A 26,157-nucleotide genomic window follows, 5' to 3' on the forward strand; every position below is an offset into this window, starting at 1 on the left:
AGAGACAAAAAAAAGGGATGGTAAACGCAGAAATAAATTCAAGTATATGAAAATCACAACAGATGTAAATGGATTATTTTCATCAATTCAAAAACCTTTAATTGAGGAGATGTTGTTCAAGGATACAGACTTGCAACTAGTAGATAAGTCCTGGAGAGCCAACGCACAGCATAGTGATTATAGTCAACAATACTGTATTATAAACTTCAGAGTTTCTAAGAGATTAGATCTTAATTGTTCTTACCACCAAAAAGAAATTACAATTACGTGACATGGTAGAGGTGTTAGCTGATGCTATGGTGATAATCACATTGCAATATATAAATGTATTGAATCATTATACAATGTTGTATGTCAATTATAGCTCACCAAAAATGTTTACTGTATAGCGTATGAGGGACATTTAACTTTTTTTTTTTTTTTTTGTGGTACGCGGGCCTTTCACCGCTGTGGCCTCTCCCACCGCAGAGCACAGGCTCCGGATGCGCAGGCTCAACGGGCCCAGCCGCTCCGTGGCATGCGGGATCCTCCCCGACTGGGGCACGAACCCGTGTCCCCTGCATCGGCAGGCAGACTCCCAACCACTGCGCCACCAGGGAAGCCCAGACATTTAACTTTTTAAATAAGTTTTAAAAAATCTCAAATAGCCAGTAACGCTGAGGGGAATGGAAATTAAAACACAGAATCATTTCAGCTACAACAGACTGTTGAAAATTCGAAAGTCTGACTGTGCCAAGTGTTGGCGAGGGTAAGGAGCAAGGAGAGATCTAACATGTAGTTGGGGAGAATGTAATTTGGTACAATCACTGTGGAGAACAATTTGGCAGTATCTAGTAACTATAGGTGTATAGAACATTCAACCCAGAAATTCTGCTTTTATATGTATATGTATATATACACATACATACTAGAAAAACAAATGTGTACAAAGAGACATTTACAACAATGTTTGAAGTTGCACTGTAGTAGCGAAAAATTAGAAACCAGTTAAATGTCTACCATAGGACTGCATAAATGAATTTTTATATAGTCATAACGGGATACCATCAACACATGAAAAGAATAAGTTTAAGCTGCAGATGATAACAGATAATTCTTTCAAAATATCATGTGGAGAAAAATAAACAAGTTAGGGTGGTAGATAGTATGATCTTATTTATATTTGTCCTGAAACATGATTAATAATAATATACATTATTTATGATTAAATATATATAGAGAGAGAGATGGTATAAAAATGTACATGAGAACAATAAATCACTCATTCAAGACTGCAGTTGCCTCTGGGGAGAAGGGAGGACAGTTAGTTTCAGCGGTTGAACTCTATCTTCTATTTTATATCTTTTTTTAAAAATATGAAGCAAATGTGGCAAAATCTAATGATTTTATGTAGTTGGGTAGTGGATACTTGGGTGTTTGTTATATTCTATGCTTTTCTATATGTTGGGAATATTTCCCAATTTTATTTTTTTATTTTTTTAAAATTTATTTATTTATTTATTTATGGCTGCACTGGGTCTTCGCTGCTGCGCGCGGGCTTTCTCTAGTTGCGGCGAGTGGGGGCTACTCTTAGCTGCGGTGTGCGGGCTTCTCGTTGCGGTGGCTTCTCTTATTGCAGAGACCTGGCTCTAGAGCACAGTCTCAGTAGCTGTGGCGCACGGGCTTAGTTGCTCCATGGCCTGTGGGACCTTCTCGGACCAGGGATCGAGCCCTTGTTCCCTGCATTGGCAGGAGGATTCTCAACCATTGCGCCACCAGGGAAGTCCCAATATTTCCCCATTTTAAATTGTGCATTTGATTTATAAAAGAAGATAGAGAAGGTTTGCCATAGGGAACATCCCAGTTAGCCAAAATACTGGGTAATTTACTGTGATGGGAAAATCCAAGAAGTAAAATGGAAATGTAACAATTTTCATCTCTCCTTTCAGACATATGTATGACCACTTCACAAACCTCTACCCACAGCTGATTAAGGAACGTTCCGTGGTGGATAAAGTACAGGAGTTTTTAACGTAAGTATTCCTCTTTAACGTAAGCTTTCCTCTTCTCATTGCTGTTGAGGCTTCAGGGCTTGAATCTGTCATTTCAAACAGCAATTTCTCCTTCACCAATTTCTTTTCCATCTCTTAGGCAGGAATCTGGAGTAGTTCTTGTAGTTAAGTGTAGCACCTTTTGGTGATGGCATGAAAACTGGTTGTGGACAAATGCCTTCTAATTTGTGCTCTTTCAGAGGTCAGGTTGAGTATCCCATTATCAGTTGCTGATGCAGCTGGAGGAGGACCTCACCAGTGCAAGACAGGCAAAGTCAAACCCCTGGATCCCTTCCACCTGGAGGCTTCTCTCCTTGCAGAAATCCTTCCTCCTCCCTCTGAAAGGTGTTTCCATTTCATGGACCTGGTGACTCATCTTAGCTGGGAAGTTAGCTCATATCTAAAGTTATAATTCTTAACATCCTCTGAGAATATTTCCATTTTAGTAAAGTTTTCTGAAGACTAATAATTCTCGATATTCAGAAAATCTGTTTTATATTTGTGGGATGACAGACTATGAGACTAATTTGGGGATAAAGGAGCTCTTGGTTTGGCCCTCCAAATTATATACTAAGCAACCCCTTCGCCAGATGCTAAGGTCCTACAGAGCCTCTGGGCCAGATCCCATGGAGCCGTGGCACTGTATTTTTAAATTGATCTAGAGATATAGCCTGAACACACCAGAAATAGCATTTAGTATACAAATTTATATCAGCTCATCCTGCATAAAGTGCAGACAACAAAAGGAGAAGAGAATGAAAGGACTATTAAAAAAAAAAGACTTTTTCCTAGGACAGAGGCATTGAGGCTGTTATTAGCGACAACTGGAATAGGGCAAACCATAAACTATGAAAATGATCTGAGAGAAATACAGACAGATACAAACCACCCCTGTCCTTAAGAGCTTTTGTCTTTTCCTGTTGTTTATCACTTCTATCTACAAAGAAAAGTTAATCAACTTGTCCTTACCGTTTTAGTGAAACATGATTTTATATAAGATATATTTGAACCAGTCTATCCTCGACTTTCTTAGGTCTCAGTATCACAGATAAGTAAATATTACACCTGTGTTTCTAGATAGTTCTAGATAGAGCATGGGGGAAGTTATAATGGAAGAGTCATAGTCCTTGGGAGAAATTAAAAATCACTTAGGATTTGCTCTGATATCCTTTCAAAGTGATTGGAATGTTATAAGATCCAGAATTTAAATTATACTAGCTAACATAAGTATCTGAATATATAATCTCTAAATACCTGGGTTTAATTTAGCTTTGGATGGAGACCTCTAGTACAAATCTAATTTGTCTTCCAGGAAGCAAGATCAGTGGGCCCGGGATAACATCAAAAATTACAAGGATGACCCATTTTGGAGACACACAGGCTATGTTATGGCACAAATGGATGGGCTATATGTAGGGGCCACGAAGAGGGCTATAGTAGAAGGAACAAAGGTAAGATTTTTTAAAAGCTACTCAGGATTTATATGGTATGGCAAGAATATTGAAAATTATCTTTAAAATTATTGATACATTCCAATTAAGGAGAAGATCAAATTAGGACTAGAGAATAAATTTCTTGCACAAAAGAACTGTCTTATCTATCTCATTACTAGCACCTGACTCAGTGTCAGGTTAACTCACAAATAAACCAGCTTGTTTCTGTGTTCTTTCAGTCTCATTCATGCTATACTCTGGGGTAGGTTAAAGAGCCCCATATGAATGTACTAGCTATTTAATTAACCTAATAAAGCAAGTGTTTTAGACAACATGTTTGTTAAAGAAAAATGTCTAAGTTTTATAAAATGTACAATAATATTCTATGATTATATATTATTATATATTATTATGTATAATATTCTGTTTTTAAAAAACTGTGAGGTGGGTAATAGGAGTTTATTATTTTTCCTTAAACTGTGCATATACATCTTTATTCTTTCATATGTATGGTATCATTCTTAATTTTTAAAATAAAGGCAAAATATTTAAAAGCAAATTACAAACTGAAAGATATATTGCAATTCATCTCGGAGACAATGAACTAATCTCTCTAATACTTAAAGAACTCTTAAAAGTAGGTAAACAAGAATAACCTGGTAGAAAAACAGATAAAGCACATTCACAGTTCACAGTTCACAAAAAATAAATCCAAAGATTTTTAAACATATGCTCAGCAGTGCTCATAGTAGAAGAAATGCCAGTATAAACTACAATGAGATACTGTTTTTCACCTGTCAAACTGTTGTTTAATATGTTGTTAGGCTGTAATAGTATAATTGAAATAAGCCCTATGAAAACAATTTGGAAATATCTATTAAAATCAAAATCATTTCTAGAGCTCTGTCCCACACACAGACTCACACACATACAAAATGATGTGTCCAAGTCTGACTATTGTTACATTATTTATATTGGCAAAAGACTAGAAACCACCTGAAAGTCTACCAATAAAATACTGGTTAAAAATATTATAATGCATCCATTCATTGGAATACTATTTAAAAGAATGAGGAAGATTTTTATATCAAATATGGAAAGGTCCCCAAGATATGAAAAGATATTAAGAGAAAAAAATCAAGGTGAAGACAAGTATATGTAACACACTATCGTTTATGTTAAAAAATGTATTTGTAAGACATTTTTAGAAGTCTAAAGATACGCAAGAAACCAATAAAAGTGGTAGTAAACTGGAGACAGGGTGGGTCTTGAGTGAACAGAGGATAGGAGTGAAGAGAATTTCCACTATAGATCTTATAATTTAAAAAAATATTGAATAGTGAATGGATTACTTATTCAAAAACAGAACAAAGAGAATGTTTATATAAATAAATAATCAGGTGGTTTTTCTTCTTGCTTTTGCTTTTGTTAAAATTGTCATGTGTATTTGTCTTCTCACCACCTCTGCCCGAAAACCAATTTGTTTGTAGATGCCTAGCCCTGGGCGACTCTGGTGGTTTGAATCTTGCTGGAGCAGTGCTCTCTAGTTAACACAGAGTTCATGTTCAAGCCTGATAATTGCCTCAGGTTTAATGCTGTCAAGTCTGTTAGTCCTGTTTTAAACATACGATCAAAATCAAAAGCACCTTAGTTGAATATTTTCGCTGTAAAGCAGTGCTTCTCAGCTAAGGATGATTTCTCACCAGAGGACATTTTGCAATGCCTAGACATTTTGGGTTGTCAAAATTGGGAGGGTGCTACTGATATCTAGTGGGTAGAGGCCAGGGATGCTGCTAAACTTCCTACAATGCCCAGCCCCCCTGCCCAACAAGAAAGACTTATTTGGCCCCAAATATCACTAGTGCCAAGGCTGAAAAAACCTGCTGTAGAGGAATGCAAGCAGAGGGCTCTGTTTATTTTACTCTCATAGGACCCACTCCCCAAATCTGTGGCTAACAGGCTAAAATGTCTCACAAACTATAAAGTAATAAAAATCATTTTATAAACTACAATAAAATCTAGTGTATCTGTTACATTAGGGAACCTTCACAAAGCAATAATGTAATGGATACCTAGCAACAGGAGCCCTCACAATAGACAATGACATCTGATTGTCTGAAATCAATGTTAAGTGCAGTCTCTCTCTTTTCCCAGCCCATAACCCTGTTCCAGATTCAGTTCCTGAATGCTGTTGGAGATCTGCTGGACCTGATTCCCTCACTTTCTCCCACAAAAAAGTCCGGCCTGGAGGTTTTTAAGAGATGGGACATGGGACATTGCTCTGCTCTTATTAAGGTGAGACATGCGACAGCCTTTCTCTTCATCCTTCTTCTGGTCCATATGGACTTTTTCTATATGTCACCCAAGTATGGTAACATCTCATCCCTCCCAGCTATAGTTATATATCAGCTCATGGGTTCCTCTGTCAGAGAAGTTAAGAACTAGAAGGAACTGATGGAGGGAATTGGATGTACGTGATGTTACCCGTTTCTTCCATCATTTTTCCCATGCTCTATGTACCTGCCACTCCCACCATCCAGAGTCTTCCATTTTGGAAGCTAGGACAGACTCTGTCTGTTTTGTGCACATTAAAGGTTAATTTTCCAGTAACAAAAACAGCAGTAAACGCCTTAATAGACATAATCCTTCTACACTTCCTACATTTGTAGTCAGTTATCTGTATACTTCACTATGATTCTGGCTATAGGTTCTTCCTGGATTTGAGAACATCTTTTTTGCTCACTCAAGCTGGTACACGTATGCTGCCATGCTCAGGATATATAAACACTGGGACTTCAACATCATTGATAAAGACACCAGGAGTAGTCGCCTCTCTTTCAGCAGTTACCCAGGTAAATAAATTTAGAGAGACATCTGAGTACTCTGAGTACTATTTCAGGATAAAACCTTAGTGATTTAACTGGAGTGGAAGAAGAAATGTTTAGTGATTAGCATACATTAATCAAAATTGGTTTTTAGAGTGCTATGAAATATAGCTCTAATACTTGTGTTTAATAGAATGTCATAAACTATGTTAATAGGGTTGACAAAACTTCACTTCAACAAATGCCAATTGAGTATTTAAGCACAAGGCACTTGCCTAGGCTCTGCAGTAGAATCAAAGATGAACGAGGTAGATCCTGGTCTCAGCATCTCCTTGAGAGCCTGTCTCCATTTCTCTTTTTTTATGATTTCTTTTTTCTTTAAATTGGAGTATAGGTGATTTATCCATTTCTCTTATTCTTTGCAATATCCACAGCAGTTTACCTAGTATGTGGCACCTAGCACTTAACAAATTTTTGCTGAATGGATGGGTGAATGAATGTGCAAGCTTATAGATCTTACACAAACAAGATAAGTACTATACAGATAAGAACAATATTATTACTGGAGACTGTATAGGCTACAAAAGAAGTGTAAGAAATGTTGTGAGTATTCAAAATAGGGACAGCTCACATCTGATTGTGGGGTAAAGGAAAAAGGTGGACATTTGAGATGAACCATGGACAATGACTAGAATTTGAGCAGGTAGAGATGGATGGGAAGGATGATCTTTGTAGAGTTGGGATTGCAAACTCCCATACCTAAGGGAGACAGAAGATGATGCAAATGAATGAAGGGGCTGGTATAAGAAAATAGAAATGGAAACAATTGTAGCAAACACATGGTCCATTGACAGGGAGCCAGTCGGCTCCCACTGACTATTGTCACCCAGCCATGTGGAGATCGGTATTTCCATATCCTCTAGCTTCTCAAGAGAGAAATACGGATTTGAGAAACAAAACCCCAAAACGTGTGTCTGCTAGCTGGAATTGCCCTCAACTGCAGGTTTGCAACCTCTTCAGGAAACACCATGAGCAAAGGCAAGGGGGAAATTCTTACCAAACGTCTAAGTGTCCAATGCAGGTGTGATGTGGACACTTTTGACCTTTAATTACATATATGCAACTTACAGGGTGGTTATACCAACCACCTGTCATATCTAGCTTTGTAAGAGTATTTGTGTCAGAGTATTATTGTCCCTTCTGGCACTGTTGTTCTTGATAATATTAACATCACCCTATCGGGAATTCTGACCAGGGGAATAAAGTGATGTCTTTCTGTCCTTGTGACCTGATCCTTCCTTTGAGACCACTTTGATTTCATCTTTGTCGTAGTTTGCTCAATTGTTTTAGTACTGAGGCGGACTGAGAACTCCTTTCTCCAAGTTAGACTGTGCTTTGATTCTTCTGTGTTCCTTTGCACTGAAATGTAACGACGGCAAGATACTGAGACAGTCAAATATTCGTACTCTTCCTCTTGTTTGTGATAGAATGCAAAGTCCAGTTGTTACCTGAAACTTTTGCTTTGAAATCTCTGCAGAATGGTGTTCTTCCATAGTCTTAATAGTCTTGAATCCCAAAGGTAGTGGTGGAGAAGGACGTGAAGGGATTTCCTGTGAAACTTTTGACCTTGCTCATATTTGCATATATATCTTCCAGAATAGATAGATTTAGAAGTAGACATATAGATAATAGAGCTCTTTAGAGCAATTAAACTGAGAGAAAACAAAAGACTTTTTTTTTTTTTTTTTTTTTACTCCAAGATGTTTTTACAGGAGCCAGTGGAGCAATGTCATTCATAATTTCTCTAACTGGACTGCTTTGTTCTCAACAGCACACATGTCGAATTTTATTTATATTACAAAGAATTGTTTAGTTATGGGATCAGCCACACGGAATTCATCGCATAGATACCAAACTAAGCTTTACCGTGAACTTTATGCCATGTGTATGCGCTGCTGATGCCAGAAATAAGCTAGGTGACTTGTTGTTTTTCTTTGGTGCAGGAGTACCGTGATAGATTGAGTGGGTTAGGAGCGTGGTGTCAGTTTTGTATTCAAAGGGGCAGGACCTGGAGGCTCTTCCTGTTACGGACAAGGATATTAAGAGTTATTGAGTCAGAACCGATAGATCAAGTCATGATATAATTTGTTCAGCTACAATTTTCTATTAAAATGTGCTAAGTGGAGTATTTGTGATGAAAAACAGGACAAATGCAGCCCCTATTCTAACAAACTTTACATTCTGGTGAAAAATAGACACAAATAAAAAAGCAATGACTAAAGTGTGATTTGTGTAATAATAGAGAAGCCTAGTTTGGGGATGATGAGATAGCTTTTAAGAGAAAGTAAAATTTATGTTGAGACTCAAAGGCAAGTGTAAATTCCCCGGGTTAATGGGGATAATGGGGTGATAGAATGTTCCCTGTGGAACAAACAGCACATGTAAAGGCCTATGGGCAAGAGAAGGTGTGGAGAAGGCCAGGGAGAGGGAATGAAGGGCAATGCAAGACCATTAAAATGACAAGTGAAAGTGACATTAATAGATTTGCATTTTAGAATTACAAAATGTCTGGCCCACGAGAGGAGGACAAGAGAGGCTTCCCACAGAACATGTAGAAGCCTGAGGCAACAGTCCAGGCAACTCCAACCACATAAAGTTTTGCAGATGGTCAGTCAATATACGGCTGGAAGATTCATATTGTAATAGTGTTCCTGTTGTCCTTGCCAGAATCCTTGAGGGATAATTGCCTAATAAGAATTGTTGGAAGGGCACTCCCAAAACTGTACTCTAGCATAGAATAGGAGGAACAGTAGTAATCCTTCACAATACATTCATCAATATTGCAAAAGGATTTGCAGACCCCAGCTCACCCAGGCTTATCTAAGCCAGTCTCATGCTCTGTGTTCAGGAGAGTCCCAGCTGACTCCGTAAAAATACAGGTAGTTATTCAAGGAAATAATATAATAACCTCCATCTTAATCTAGAAAGGATTTAAGGTGGGGTCCAAGGTGGCAGAGTAGGAAGATTCTGAACTCACCTGCTCTCACAGGCACCCTAAATCTACAGCTACCTTTGGATCATTTCCCTCTGAAAAAGATCTGAAAATGAAATGAACTGATTCCCACAGCAGAGAATAAAAGGACCACACTGAGACAGGTAGGAGAGGTAGAGACATGGTCTTGCAAAAGACCCCACTTTATTGTGTGCAGCAACACGCGATAAGGAGGGATCTCATGAGACAGGTGCTTCTCCAGGAGGAGCAAGGGATTGGTGACGCCCACCAGGCACCCCAGCCCCTGCGGTCCACACCAGAATGATGAGCTCCCAAAACGTTTGGCTTAGGAACCCAACAGGGCTGATGTCCAAGGGTACCAAAGTGCTATAGGAAACTGAGATTCCCCTAGTAAAGGATTTGCATGTGGTCCTACACACCCCAAGACCCAGAAAAATAACAACAGTTTGGAAAGTGCCATATGTGAGGAAGATTCATTTGCCAGTCTAAAGGCTGGAGAGGCAGGGGACAACCAAAATGGTCCTGCAGGCAGAGGCGCTGGCGGAAGCCATTGGTGCATTCTCCACCTAGCGTGCTAGCACAGGTGGGTGAGCCTGGATGCAACACCCTCCCACTGCCTAGCGAAGCAGGCAGGGGTGAGTGGTCGTTGCAGTGTCCTACTTCCTTGCTGAAGTCTGCACATGCAGTGGTTGCAACACTCCCCTGCCCCCTGGCTGGGGCTGAAGAACTGCCTTTCTGAAGCCAGTGAGCGGGCCCCATCCCCTCCACTCGCCAGCTGCCCTGCTAAAGCCAGTGAACACATTCAGTCCACATAGGGGACACCTCTTGATCCCCCGGCCTTGCTGGCCAGGGGCCCTGGCGTTCCTGAGCTCCACAAGACGGTAACGATCAGAAAGACAGCTCTTGGCAGGCTACCACGCCCAGGGCACTGCACAGACAGCAAGCTGAAATAAAACCCAAGTATCCCTGTGAAAAAGACCTGTTTACTTAGCCTGGTGCTTCAGCTTCAGACAGACTTCATGTTTCCCACGCATCTAGAGGCTAAGGAGACATTGCCAGGAGACATAAGCTGGGAGACACCATCCTTGTACATCCCCTTGGCCTCACTACAGCTCGGCAACACTTCCCAGGTAAAAAGCTTATTCACTTGTCTGGAGCCCCAGTTTTTGCAACTGTCACTAGGCCCAAGGCTGCCAAAGGTCACGCTTACCCTTGGGCTTAAGCATCTGCTTTCACCCGTGTTCTCACTGCAGTGCTGCTTCCTTTCTACCCAAGGGCAGCAGGGGAGGTGACAAGTGAGCTTTACTCTGTAGCTCCCCCACTGGGCCCTGTGGCAGTCGCGGCTCCCCCTGCAGGCTCAGCACCACGTGTTCAGTAGTGCTGTGGGGAGGGCTGGCCCTGGCCCCTGAAAGGGCTTTAAAAACCTTGCTTTTGGGCTTCCCTGGTGGCGCAGTGGCTGAGAGTCCGCCTGCCGATGCAGGGGACACGGGTTCGTGCCCCGGTCCGGGAAGATCCCACATGCCGCGGAGCGGCTGGGCCCGTGAGCCATGGCCACTGAGCCTGCGCGTCCGGAGCCTGTGCCCCGCAACGGGAGAGGCTGCAACAGTGAGAGGCCCGCGTACCTTGCTTTCTGACACAACCAGGCCTTTGTAACAGATCTCATGCCTCCAGCTGATGAGGTGACATCCTGCTCGCACGAGTCGGTTACAAGTTGGATGGATATTCTGTGGAGCAGCTGAGACTGCTCTTCTGCCTCCTGCCTCAGGCTTCTCACCTCTCCTACCCACGGTGGGAGTGTATCAAAGGTAGGGGTGTAGGCAGCATGGATAGAGATCAAATTCTAGGAGAGCACTGATTATAGCATAAGAAGTCTGAGAGAAGACAGACAAAAGTTGGAAATACGCTGATGTATGTTTACTCTATAAAATTCTGAATGTAATTAATAACCAGGAAAAGAACTATCATTCACATTTTTCTTAATACTGTGGGTAAGACTTGCCATTGTGGTCATGATTAACAAAGCACAGTAATGGTTTCTTAGACAGTCATTAGAATTCAGTATTCACAGGTGACATGATAAACGTTGCAGAGTCATTAAGTAAATGGTGTTAAGGAACTGCAGAGGCAAAGAAATCTATGTTGTTTCAGTGCAAACAGGTTACAAAGAGTCATGGCTTTGAGAGTAATAATAGTATTGCTGCTTTTTTCTCATGAAGGGAGATATAAAATTTTCCAGAAATAATGCATCGCACTATAAAGAACCTGGACATTACAAAGCATCTTCACATACACTGATTGGACGATAGACAGATACATTAGTGTGTTTCTCTACTCACTATTCTAAATCTTCATTAATAAATCACTACACTTCACATGGGCCCTTGAATTTTGTCATATATTTCTTAATCAAATTGTTTATTTAGGCAGGGGCCCTGCAAAAATTACTTGCCTGAAGCTCTGAATACTCTTAAGAAAGGTGGCCCTGTATTATTGAAGCAAAAAAAGAAGGTTTTGAATAACCATGGTCTGTTTTACCTAAGAGGTGATAGGGCAAAGCAAGATAAAAGCCCTGGCTAAAAAAAAAAAAAAAAAGCCCTGGCTAGTCCTCCACCAGGATACTGTATACAGACAACTCTTGATTTTGGCTATGCAGTCAAGAATCCCATAGGGAATGACGGCATTGAAAAGGTGGGCATTACCACTGCATGAACACTGCAGTGCAGAGGTCTACTTACCATCAAAAAGAACACAAATAACAAATGTTGGCAAGGATGTCGAGAAAGGGAACCCTCGTACACTGTCGGTGGGAATGTAAATTGCTGCAGCCACTGTGGAAAACATCATGGAAGCTTCTCAGAAAACTAAAAATACAACTACCATATGACCCAGGAATTCCACTCCTGGGTATATATCTGAAAAGAACAATAACACTAACTTGAAAAGATACATGCACCCCAATGTCCATAGCAGCATTATTTACAATAGCCAAGACATGGAAGCACCCTACATGTCCATCAACAGATGAACGGATAAAGAAGATGTGGTACATATACACAATGGAATATTACTCAGCCATAATAAAGAATGAAATCTTGCCATTTGCAGCAACATGGATGGACTTAGAGGGCGTTACACTAAGTTAATTATTTCACTTATGTCAGACAGAGAAAGACAAATACTATGTGATATCACTTATGTGGAATCTAAAAAATACAACAAACTAGTGAATTTAACAAAAAAGAAGCAGACTCACAGATACAGAGAACAAACTAGTGGTTACCAGTGGAGAGGTGGGGGAGGGGTTTATAGGGTAGGGGGAGTGGGAGGTACAAACTATTGGGTGTAAGATAGGCTACAAGGATGTATCGTACAACATGGGGAATATAGCCAATATTTTGTAATAACTGTAAGTGGAATGTGACCTTTAGAAATTGTATTAAAAAATAAAATTTGTTCATGTCAAGAAAAAGATCTACTGATTTCCATTGCATTGAAGGTTTAAGTCAATCAGAGATAATCAACCTGTCAGTAATACTGAGTCTTCCAACCCACGAATATTGTTTATTTATTTAGATCTTCTTTAATTTGAGCGATGTTTTGTAGTTTTTAGTATATGGGTCTTACATACCTTAAATTAATTTGAATCCTAAATGATTTTTGATGCTACTGTAGTCAGAATCAATTTTTTATTCCTTTTTCCAATTGTTCATTGCTTGTATATATGCATTAGTTATCTATCGCTACATAACAAATCACCCCCAAAATCAGTGACTTGAAATGACAATAACCATTTAGTATCTCATTGTCTCTATGGATAAGGAACTTAGATAGGGCCCAGTGAGGGGAGCTTGTCTCTACTTCACTGTATCTGGAGTTTTAGCTGAAGACTCAGAGACTGAGGGGCTGAAATCTCTGGTAACTTAACTAAAGCTAAAGGATGTACTTCCAAGGTGACTCACTTCCATGGTCAAGAAGATGGTGCTGGGAAATTGATTCCCCTCCATGGGCCTCTTCACAGGACTGCTCAAGTATCCTCAGGACAGGATTCCTGGTTTCCCCCAGACCAAGTGATCTGAAAGAACACGGCAGAGACAGCAATACCTGTTATGACCTAGTCTCAGACGTCATATACTGTCACTTCCACCACATTCTGTTTATTAGAAGGAAGTTATTATGATCAGCCCACATTCAAGAAAAGGAAATTAGAATCTATCTTTTAAAGGGAAAATTGTCAAGGAATTTGTGGAAAGTTAAACACCACCACCACAATATAGAAATATTATTTTTTTGTATATTTACTTTTTCTCTTGAGAACTTTCTAAGTTAATGTATCAATCTAATAGCTTTTTTGTAGATTTCTTGGGATTTTTCTAGATACATAATCAGGCCATCTTTGCATAAAGACAGTTTTACTTCTCTCTTACCTTGTATGTCTTTGTTTTCTTTCATGAATGTACTGGGTAAGACCTCCAGGACACCGTAGACTAGAAGTGGCATGGAAATCTTTGCCTTGTTCCTGATCTTAAAGGGACAAGTATTCAGTCATTCACCATTAAGTATGATGTTAATTGTAGGCTTTCTGGATACCCTTTATAAGGTTAAAGAAGATCCCATCTCTTCCTACTTTGCTTAATGTTTTTATCATGAATGAGTGCTGCATTTTGTGCAGTTCTCAGCTTCTATCTATGATCATATGATATTCATCCTGTATTAATATGGTGAGTTTCACTGATTAATTTTCAGATATTAAATCAACTTGGCATTCCTGGGATAAACCCCACTTAATCATAATATATTATTCTTTTTTATTTATTTTTTATTCAACGTACTAATATTTTGTTAAGGATTTTTTCATCTAGTATTCATGAAACATATTGGACTGTGGCTTCCTTTTCTTTTAATAGTTTTGGTATTGGGGTAAGCTTGTTCTTATAAACTGAGTTTGGAATTATTTTTTCCCTCTATGTTTTCTGAAAGAGTTTGTGTAGGACTGCAATTAATTTTTTCTTTAAATGTTTTAAAGAAAAAAAAAATGTTTTAAAGAATTCATTGACTAAGCCATCTAGACATAGAATTTTATCTGTTGGAAAGTTTTTAACTGTGAGTTCAATTTCTTTCATTAATATAGGTCTATTCAGGTTTTCTAATTCTTCTTGAATCAGTTTTGAAATTTTGTGTCTTTCAAGGAATTTGCCCATTGACTCTAATTTATCATGTTTATTGATATAAAGTTATTTATAATATTTTTATTTACTTTTTAATGTCTGTAGGATCTGTAGCTAAGTACCTTTAATCATTCATGATATTATATCTTTTTTCTTTATCTGTCTAGCTAGAGGTATATAAATTTTATTGATATTTTCCAATAACCAGATTTTCTTTTCATTGATTTGTTTCCTATTGTCTATTTTTCTTCCTCATTGATTTTCATTCTTATCTTTATGATTTTCTTTTTCTCTACTTACTTTGTGTTTAATCAGTGTAGTTTAATAGAGAGCCAAAGGTTTTGGCAGGGACTAGCTGAGATTTTAGAGCTAACTCTCTCTGTGGTTTTCTTGTTTCTAAGGTTTTCTCTAAATTTCCATTTGTTCTTCCAGCTCTGGATCTTGCCCTTTGATAGCTGGAGCAGTCTGAGCTGTATATGAGCTCAGAGCAGAGCACCCTCTGTCAAAGTTGCAGCAGATTTGTATATCTCACCAGTAAGAATTCAGTCTTACAAGGGTAAATCTCTCAATTCTTTCTGGTTTTATCCCAAGCTCTTTGGCATCTCTCACATTCTTGCATAGTTAGTGGTCAGCCAGGAAACTAGGCAGAATTTATGTTCAGATTTTGGATCTCTGCTCTTCTATACTTCTCTCTTGCTTTCAAAATTTCCCCCTTTGGGACTTCCCTGGTGGTCCAGTGCTTAAGACTCCCTGCTACCACTGCAGGGGGCATGGGTTCGATCCCTGGTCCGGGAACTAAGATCCCGTATGCTGTGTGATGCAGCCAAAAAAAAAAAAAAAAAAAATTCCCTGTTAAATTCTCAGATATCTACAGCATTGAACTTTGAATACCCTCTCAAGTCACTATGGCTGCAGTTTCCCACCACCAGAGCTGGCTGGGGGATTGAGGAATGCACTCAAGCAATGAGGTCACATACTCATATGCTTTTTTAAAAAAAACTTTTGTTTGTTTGTTTGCTTTGCCGCACTGTGCACCATGCGGGATCTTAGTTCCCCCACCAGGATTGAACCTGTGGCCCCTGCAGTGGAAGCGTGGAGTCTCAGCCACTGGACAACCAAGGAAGTCCCCATACTCATATTCTTAACTAATGGGATCAGTGCTCAGTTTTTCCCTGCCTTTGGGCATCTTCTAGTACCTTCAACTAGTTATTTTACATAATTTTATACAGTGTTTATCATTTTTACTTGTGGGAGAGATCATCAAATTTCTTGGTGCTGCCATTGGAAAACTCACCCTTGGTATGAGCATTTTTATTGCCTTTTAAATGCGTTTTACCCAAATGTTTTCCATATTAACAAAAGTATCACAAGAGCTCCTGGTCGAAACCTTCGCTAATTTTCAGGCTGAGTCAGCTACCCCTCCTTTCAGCCTCCTCGGTGCCTTGTGCGCAGTTTCTTCAGAGCCCACGTTCTGTATTCATGTCTGCATCCTCAGGGCCAGCAGAGAGCCTTGCACGTTGTAATCACTGAACAAATATTTATGCAAGGAAGGAGGAAAGGAGAAAAGGAAGGAAGGAGGAAAAGATAATGGGAAGAAAAAAGAAAGGAAACAGGTTACAGATAACCCCTTCTGATGTGGACAGGTAGAAACTGGAGAAAGACGGGAAATGCAGTGAGAGGTGAGGAGGGGCTGCCTGAGAGAGCGTCATCTATGAATATATCACAAGCTCATTGTTTTCTCTTCATCCTGCCCTCCCTTTTATACCCTTGATTTGAAAAGAAGAGTCCGAGATGTTCATGAATTGGTATCAAGGCATCTCAGATGCAAACCTGTATGTTCAGCACAGGGATTGGACCTTGAAGCTAATCCTTTGCAGCCACCCTGATTATGAATGACATGATTAGGACCCAACTAGTTTTATGGGCATTGGGCAGCGCCCAAGATTTAAGTAAGTTACCTTAAAATCATTTGTGCTTAACTTGTTATTGAAATAAAAAGAAAAGAAGTAATGTTTGTTTAGCTTCTATTTATGTGCCTGGCATTATAACTGACACTCTGTGTATGCATAATACACATTTGGTGTGTATGATGTCACTTAATTTTCATAAAAACCTCACAAGGAGGGTATTGTATCAGCATTTTTCAAATAAGGAAACAGGTTCAGAGAAGTTAAATACCCAGCTTAGAAGTTGGGCACTGGGGTTCAAACACAACATATCTGACTATAAAATACCCAGTGTTTGTTTTCAGAAATGGTTCTGTTTTTATCTAAGTTAAATGGTTAAAACTAAAAGAGCCATGAACTCAAAGGACCTCCTGGGATGCCAGGTGGGTGGAGCTTTTGTGTGGGAACAAAAGCTGGAACCTATTCAAAGTGTTTTAATTGAGGGTTACAGTAAATAATGATGATGCCTATGAGGCTGAGGCTTCATGCTTAATTATCTGTAAGTGGAGCTCTCTGGAACACACTTAGTGTGTTTCACCAAGCATGCATGTGTTCCTACTTTGCATCACATCTGGGCATCCCATCACTTCCCACACACATGTACGTACCCCTTAAAATTTCCTCTGGAGCTTGCTAAAAATGCAGATTCTAAAGTGCCATCCATAAGAATTCTTATTTAGTTGATCTGGGCTCGTGCATTTGTAACAAGCACCCTAGGTGATTCTAACATATTGGGTCCAAGCCCATCCTTTCAGACTCTGGCAGCCTTTCTGGTCTGGGTAGCCATGACTTTGCTCAGCCTTCTCCTGTTTGAAGTTCAAATACTTGAAAGTAGATGCACAGGGAGATAAAAGAATAGTCTCAAAGCCCCAAGAAAATGTAGTCAAGTCTCCTTCATAATCCATAATGTTATTACTTTCATGTGTTATTAAATTGCCTCTGTAGTTGTAAACATTTTTAATGTAATTGTATAATTACTTTTATTAATTTCATGTTACCTCTTTTATCTTAGATCCTTTGATCATAAGGCTGAAATATATACAAACAATCTGTGATTTAACACACGCCAAGATTCATATCTTCTGCCTTTAAAAAGTAGAACCAAAGGAGGAGAAGAAATAAAAGTAGAACTAGGGCACCCATTCCAAAGGACCATAGATAGATTTTGTAGCACTTCATTTTTGCTTTCCTACGTATCAATACCTTCCTTTTGTTTTGTATTCCTCTTTGGCACCATCCCAGGATATTGATGACTTCTGCCAGGCCACAGCTGTCTTGAACATCTTTCCCCACCTAGCTAAGGAAGCTTCCTCCCTTCTATCTTTCCAGAAATCCCACCTTATTTTCCACACTTTTCTTGACTGACTGGTCATAAGGTGATTTTCCCCAACTCCACCCTGTCTAAACATGCAACCCCCATGAGTCAGTCTCTTCCCAATTGCTTTGAATGCATTTGCTCTACTGTGTATAAGTGTTGTCACTGTTTGCCATGACTACCTATCTGTTTCCCTCACATCTGTCAGGCGAATGTTGTAGTGGAAAAGGCATGTGTTGAGGTTCAGTCCTAAATTTATTCCTGACAATGCTGTTTATTAGCTTTAAATAGCTAAATATTTTTTAAATTAGCTCATCTAAGTGCTCTTTTTGTGAAGATCAAATGATAGTATCCATCCTTCTAAAGAAAGGTTTCTGCTGTGTCGTGGGTACACAGTAAATGTTAGTGACCACCATCTTCTCTTTCTTCCTTGGATTTAACATTTATTGAGCACCTACTATGTGTCAAATCCTTTTCTGGTGCTAGAGTGAACAAGACAGGAAAAGTTCCTGCCCTGGTGGAACTTACATGCTATGGGATAGATGGAAAAGGAAACAGTAAACAAGCAAATAATATAACCTAAAATAAATTATTATTGAAGAAAAACAATTTTATGTGGATAATAACAGAATATTGGTTAAATGTAAGCCACCTCTTCATAATTACTTTCTGTAATCTTTAAGAGATTATTATTATTATGTTAGAATTAGAATTATACTAATTCTTTTATTTGGACCACTGCAGGATATTCAAACTCCTGAATATGGCTTCACGTGCTTGAATATCTAATAGTATGAATCCTTCATTGATCACCTTCCTATTGCAGGATTAAGCAGAAATCTGCTAAAAAAAAAATACGTACTTGATAGAAGAATAATTACTGGAAAGTGAAGGGGAAATTGATTGGTTCCAGTTAGGATCTTGGCAGGAAGAGAAGTAAATGAATGCCATTCTGGAAGGTAGGAAGACTGAGTCCATTGCAGAGTAGACAGAATAAACGGCTGGAGGATTTCATGTCCTGGGATAACAAGGAGAGCACGGGCTGCCTTTTCTTAGGCAGGAAGCGGAAGACTTTCCAGCTGTAGACAGTAACCTTACATAGGAGTTCTGGTGGAGACTCAGAGGGGAGCAGAGGTGGGCAGAGAGGGCAGTCTGGGCATATGCCTTTTGAAGAAGGTCCTGAGAGAATTCTGATACAGTCTCTGGGCTGAGACCCATTGCACAGTGCTTGAGATACAGTAAGTGTTTAATAAAAATTTATTGACTATCAGACTGGCTTAGAGGAGTCAGACAGCCCAGCATAGGTGGGTGTCTTTCACAGGTCTGAGAAGTGATACAGTTCCTCTTCAACTGTGGGGAAAAGCTGAGCAGAAAGGCTGAGTATGGCACCAAGATGTTATTTTGTTTTTTCTCTTTTTAAAAAAAAAGAAAGAAAAGAGTTCCCAAAGTGTCACATCCATCTGTGTTAAAATCAAATGGCAGGGCTTCCCTGGTGGCGCAGTGGTTAAGAATCCGCCTGCCAATGCAGGAGACATGGGTTTGAGCCCTGGTCCGGGAAGATCTCACATGCCGTGGAGCGACTAAGCCCATGCGCCACAACTACTGAGCCTGTGCTCTAGAGCCTGCGAGCCACAGCTGTGGAGCCTGCATGCCACAACTACTGAGCCCGCGCACCTAGAGCCCGTGCTCCGCAACAAGAGAAGCCGCCGCAGTGAGAAGACCGCGCACCGCAACGAAGAGTAGCTCCCGCTCTCTGCAACTGGAGAAAGCCCGCGGCAGCAGTGAGGACCCAGCGCAGCCAGAAATAAATAATTTTTTTTAAAAAAGAGAGAAAAGAATCAAAATAAAATAAAAAATTTTTAAAAATCAAATGGCAGTAAGACATTTCAAAACAAAATATGTTGTATAATTGGATTACTATTATTATATTAGCTACTGCTGAACCTCCAAATTTTGTGCTGGAAACGTGATTATCATTGCTTTTGAGTCCACACGTCAGCTAAATGGTTCTTTCTGGTGTCTCCGCTGGGCACTTCGTGCGTCTGAGGTTGGCTGGGGTTGGGTGTGCAGCTGTGCTGACCTTGGATGAACTCTGTAGCACTTTGGGGGACTGGCCAGCTAGAGGCTGGCCCTCCTGCATGTGGTCTCCCATCCCAGAGACTAAATTAGACTGGGCTGGTTTACACTGCTGTAACAGGGTTACAAGAGGTGAGAAGAAGTATGCAAGGTCTCCTGAAGCCTAGACTCAGAACTGGCGCATTTTGTTAGCCGAAGCGAGTTCCGGATCCAGCTCAGATTTAAGAGATGGGGAAACAGACAATGCCTCTTTCTGGGAGATGTTGCAGAATCCCGTTGCTGAGTATGGATAGAGGGAGGGGTGAGGAAATGCAGCACAGCTATTTTTACAATCATGATCCACACTCCTGACCCTGAGTTGTATGTCATTTGTGTCCTTGGTCAACACTGAATCTACTCTTTTGGAAGGAAGGAATGTGTGTGGTCTTCAGAGGTTTGGAGCAGCTAATGCATGTGATATGCAAATAAGCACATTTTAAATTTTTTATTTTACTTTTTTTTTTTTTTTTTTTTTTTTTTTTTTTGCGGTACGTGGGCCTCTCACTGTTGTGGCCTCTCCCGATGCGGAGCACAGGCTCCAGACGCACAGGCTCAGCCGCCGTGGCTCACGGGCCCAGCCGCTCCGTGGCATGTGGGATCCTTCCAGATCGGGGCATGAACCCGTGTCTCCTGCATCAGCAGGCGGACTCTCAACCACTGCGCCACCAGGGAAGCCCCTATTTTACTTTTAATGGTTTATAACATTACATACGTTTTTTCTGTACCTACATATTATGTTTCGACTTCTGCATATACTACAGCGCGCTCATTCCCAAAGGTTTAGCTTCCATTCATCACCGTGCAGTTGACCCCCTTTATCCATTTTGCCATCCCCCTGCCACCCTTCCCCTCTGGTAACTGCTGCTCTGTTCACTGTATCTATGTGTTTGTTTTTGTTTGGTTTGTTCATTTATTTTTGTATTCCACATATGAGTGAAATCATATGATATTTGTCTTTCTCCATCTGACTTACTTCACTTAGCATAATACATTCTACGTCCATCCATGCTGTCACAAATGGCAAGATTTCATCTTTTTATGGCTTAGTAGTATTCCATCATACACACACACACACACACACACACACACACACACACACACCACATCTTCTTTATCCATTCATGTGTCTATGGGCACTTAAGTTGTTTCCATATGTTAGCTTTTTTTTTTTTTTTTTTTTTTGCTGGTATGCGGGCCTCTCACTGTTGTGGCCTCTCCCGTTGCGGAGCACAGGCTCCGGACGCGCAGGCCCAGCAGCCGTGGCTCACGGGCCCAGCCGCTCCGCAGCATGTGGGATCCTCCCAGACCGGGGCACGAACCCACATCCCCTGCATCAGCAGGCAGACTCTCAACCACTGCACCACCAAGGAAGCCCCATATGTTAGCTATTTGTAAAGAATGCTGCAGTGAGCATAGGGCCGCATATATCTTTTTCCAATTAGTGTTTTCATATTCTTTCAATAAATACCCAGAAGTGGAATAGCTGGGTCATATGTTAGTTCTACTCTTAATTTTTTGAGGAACTTCCATATTGTTTTCCACTGTGGCTGCACCACTTTACCTTCCCACCAACAGTGTATGAGGGTTCCCTTTTTTCCACGTTCTCTCCATCGCTCTGGAAGGAGAGAACCATTCTGACAGGCATGAGGTGATACCTCATTGTGATTTTGACAGGCATGAGGTGATATCTGAAAGGCATGAGGTGATATCTCATTGTGATTTTGATTTGCATTTCCCTAATAAGAGTGATGTTGAACTTCTTTGTATGTGCCTGTTGGCCATCTGTATGTCTTTGGAAAAATGTCTTTTTTAGCTTCTCTGCCCATTTTTAAATTGGGTTGTTTGTTTTTCTGTTAAGTTGTATGAGTTCTTTATATATTTTGGACATTAACCTGTCATTGGATATATGATTTGCAAATATCTTCCCTCATTTGGTAGGTTGTCTTTTCAATTTGTTAATGGTTTCTTTTGCTCTGAAGAACCTTTTTAGTTTGATGAGGTCCCATGTGTTTATTTTTGCTTTTGTTCCTCTTTCCTGAGGAGACATATTCAGAAAGATATTGCTAAAACCAATATCAAAGAGCATCTTGCCTATGTTTTCTTCTAGGAGTTTTATGGTTTCAGATCTTACATTCAACTCCTTATCCATTGTGAGTTGATTTTTGTGTATAATGTAAGACAGTGGTCTAGTTTCATTCTTTTGCATGTGGCTGTCCAGTTTTCCCAACACCATTTGTTAAACAGACTATACTTTCTCCATTGTATGTTGTTTGTTCCTTTGTCATAAATTGATTATCCATGTATATGTGAGTTTATTTCTGGGCTCTCGATTCTCTTCCATTGATCTCTGTATTTTTCTGCCAATATCATGGGAAATCAAGGAGTGTGACACCCCCCAGTTTTGTTCTTTTTTCTCAGGATTGTTTTGGCTATCTGGGGTCTTTTGTAGTTCCATATAAATTTTAGGATTTTTGTTCCATTTCTGTGAAAAATGTCATTGGAATTTTGATAAGGAGTGTACTGAATCCATAGATTGCTTTAAGTAATATGGACATTTTAATAATGTTAATTCTTTCAGTCAATGAGCACAGAATATCTTTCCATTTGTGTCATCTTCAACTTCTTTCAACAATGTCTTATAGTTTTCAGTGTACACGTCTTTCATCTCCATGCTTGAATTTATTCTTAGGAATTTTATTCTTTTTGATGCAATTATAAATGGAATTGATTTCTTAATTTCTCTTTCTGCACAACAGATTTTTGTATACTGATTTAGTACCCTGAAACTTGACTGTATTCATTTATTATTTCTAATCGTTTTTAGGTGATGTCTTTAGGGTTTTCTATACATAGTATCATGTCATCTGCAAACAGTGACAGTTTTACTTCTTCCTTTCCATTTTGGATGCCTTTTATTTCTTTTTCTTGCTTAATTGATCTGGCTAGGGCTTGCAATATTATGTTGAATAAGAGTGGCAAGAGTGGATGCAGAAAAAGCTTTTGACAAAATTCAACATCCATTATGATAAAAACCCTCCAGAAAGTGGGCATAGAGGGAACATACCTCAACATAATAAGGGCCATATATGACAAACCCACAGCTAACATCATATTCAATGGTGAAAAGCTGAAAGCATGTCCTCTAAGATCAGGAACAAGACAAGGATGCCCACTCTTACCACTTTTATTCAACATAATATTGGAAGTCCTAGACACAGCAATCAGACAAGAAAAATAAATAAAAGGAATCCAAATTGGAAAGGAAGAAGTAAAATTGTCACTGTTTGCAGATGGCATGATATTATACACAGAAAATTATAAAGATGCTACTAAAAAACTACTAGAGCTCAACAGTGAATTTGATAAAGTTGCAGGATGCAAAATTCATATACAGAAATCTGTTGTATTTCTATACACTAACAACAAACTGTCAGAAAGAGAAATTAAAGGAACAATTCCATGTACAATAGCATCAAAAAGAATAAAATACCTAGGAATAAACCTATCTAAGGAGATAAAAAGACCTGTACTCAGAAAACTATGACACTGATGAAAGAAATTGAAGACCACACAAACACATGGAAAGATATACCATGTTCATGGATTGGAAGAATTAATATTGAAATGACCATACTACCCAAGGCAATCTACAGATTGAGTGTAATCCCTATCAAAATACCAAAGGTATTTTTCACAGAACCAGAACAAATAATTCAAAAATTTGTATGGAAACACACAAGACCCTGAATAGCCAAAATAATCTTGAGAAAGAAGAACAGGGCTGGAGGAATCATGTGCCCTGAGTTCGGACTATACTACAAAGCTACAGTTATCAAAACAGTATGGTATTGGCACACCAAAAAAACAGATACATGAATCAGTGATACAGAATAGAGAGTCCAGAAATAAACCCACACACTGATGGTCAGTTAATCCACAACAAAGGAGGCAAGAATATACAATGGAGAAAAGACAATCTCTTTAATAAGTGGTGCTGGAAAAACTTGACAGCTACATGCAAAAGAATGAAATTAGAACATTTCTAACACCGTATAGAAAAATAAACTCAAAATGGATTAAAGACCTAAATGTAACACTGTAAACCATAAAAGTACTAGGAAAAAACATAGGCAGGACACTCTTTGACATAAACTGTAGCAATATTTTTTGGATCTGTCTCCTCAGGGAAGGGAAACAAAAGCAAAAATAAACAAATGGAACCGCATTAAACTTTTGCACAGCAAAGGAAACCACTGACAAAACAAAAAGACAACCTACTGAATGGGAGAAAATATTTGCAAATGATATGACTGATAAGGAGTTAATATCCAAAATATATAAACAGCTCATATAACTCAACATTAAAAAAAACCCAACTTGATTAAAAATGGGCAGAAGACTTGAATAGATGTTTTTCCAACAAGACATACAGATGGCCAACAGGCAGATGAAAAGATGCTCAAAATCATCAATCATCAGAGAAATGCAATTAAAACCACAATGAGATATTACCTCACGCCTGTCAGAATGGCATCATCAAAAAGAACACAAATGACAAATGTTGGTGAGGATGTGGAGAAAGGGAACCCTTGTACATTGTTGGTGGGAATGTAATTGGTGCAGCCACTGTGGAAAACAGTATGGAGGTTTCTTAAAAACTTAGAAATAGAACTACTATATGACCCAGCAATTCCATTCCTGGGTATATATCAAAAGAACCAAAAACACTAACTTGAAAATATACATGCACTCCAATGTTCATAGCAGCATTATTTACAATTGTCAAGATATGGAAGCAACCTAAGTGTCCATAAACAGATACATGGATAAAGAAGATGTGGGATATATATATATATATATATATATACACACACACACACACACACACACACATACACACATATATGATGGAATGTTACTCAGCCATAAAAAAGAAATATTGCCATTTACAGTATTACTAGAATCTTCCGTCTTGATACTGCTTTTGCTTCATCCCATAGATTTTGGTAAGCCATATTTCCATTTTCGTTTGTGTCTAATTTTTAAAAATTTCTCCTTTGACATCTTTGTTGACCCAATAATTGTTCAGTAGCATGTTGCCTAGTTGCCACATATTTGTGATATTTCTGGCTTTCTTCTTGTAGTTGATCTCTAGTTTCACACCATTTTGATTGGAAAAGATGCTTGATATGATTTTAATCTTCCTAAATTTATTGAGACTTGTTTTGTATCCCAACATATGGTCTGTCCCTGAGAATGTTCCATGTGCACTTGAGAATAATGTGTATTCGGCTGCATTTGGATAGAATGTTTTATATATGTCTATCAAATCAATCTGGTCTAAGGTTCATTTAAGGCTGCTGTTTCCTTGTTGACTTTCTGTCTAGATGATCTATTCACTGATGTAAGTTGGGTATTAAAATCACCTACTATTATTTTGTTGTCTCCCTTTAGGTATGTTAATAATTGCTTTATATATTTTGGTGCTCCTATGTTAGGTCAGTATATAGTAATAACTGTTCTGTCTTCTTGACGAATTGTCTGCTTTACCATTACTTAATGTCCATCTTTGTCTCTTGCTACCATTTTTGCCCTGAAGTCTATTTTTCTCATGTGAGAATGGCTACACCCACTTTCTTTTGGCTGTCATTTGCTTGGAGTATCAACTTCCATTCCTTCACTTTGAGCCTATGTTTCTCTTTAAAGCTGAGATATGTCTCCTGGAGGCAGCATATAGTTGGGTCTTATTTTCTAATCCATCCAGTTATTCTGTGTCTTTTGATTGGTAAAGTCAATCCATTCACATTTAAGGTGATCGTTGATAGATGAGGACTTAGAACTGCCATTTTATCTTTTATTTTCTGGTTGCTCTGTATCTCCATTGTTCCTTTTTTTTTTTTTTTAAGATCTTTATTGGAGTATAATTGCTTTACAGTGGTGTGTTAGTTTCTGCTGTATAACAAAGTGAATCAGCTATACGTATACATATATCCCCATATCTCCTCCCTCTTGCATCTCCCTCCCACCCTCCCTATCCCACCCCTCTAGGTGGTCACAAAGCCCTGAGCTGATCTCCCTGTGCTATGCAGCTGCTTCCCTCCATTGTTCCTTTTTCCTTGTGTTTCTGTCTGCCATTTTAGTATGGTGGTTTTCTATGATGTTTTTCCCTATTTCCCCTTGTTTTTACGTTTCCTCTCTCTGCTCTAGATTTATGTTTTGTGATTACCATGAGATTTGTATGAAACCTATCATGGATAAAATTGTTCTTTTTCTGCTGATAGTATCTTATCCTCATTTGCCTACATGGGTTTCCTC

The 26,157-nt window shown here is 39.2% G+C and overlaps 1 protein-coding gene across 1 annotated transcript in view; it reads left to right on the plus strand.

The window, feature by feature from the left end:
* PLBD1 (phospholipase B domain containing 1) overlaps positions 1-26,157 on the plus strand; it is a 76,238-nt gene that overhangs the window by 36,955 nt on the left and 13,126 nt on the right. The window contains exons 3-6 of the mRNA XM_065887009.1: positions 1,929-2,012; positions 3,343-3,481; positions 5,618-5,758; positions 6,171-6,315. Of these exons, the coding sequence (XP_065743081.1) occupies positions 1,929-2,012; positions 3,343-3,481; positions 5,618-5,758; positions 6,171-6,315 (509 nt within the window). The remainder of the gene's footprint in view (positions 1-1,928; positions 2,013-3,342; positions 3,482-5,617; positions 5,759-6,170; positions 6,316-26,157) is intronic.

Source organism: Phocoena phocoena, chromosome 11, assembly GCF_963924675.1.
Source record: "Phocoena phocoena chromosome 11, mPhoPho1.1, whole genome shotgun sequence".
Taxonomy (NCBI): Eukaryota; Metazoa; Chordata; class Mammalia; order Artiodactyla; family Phocoenidae; genus Phocoena; species Phocoena phocoena.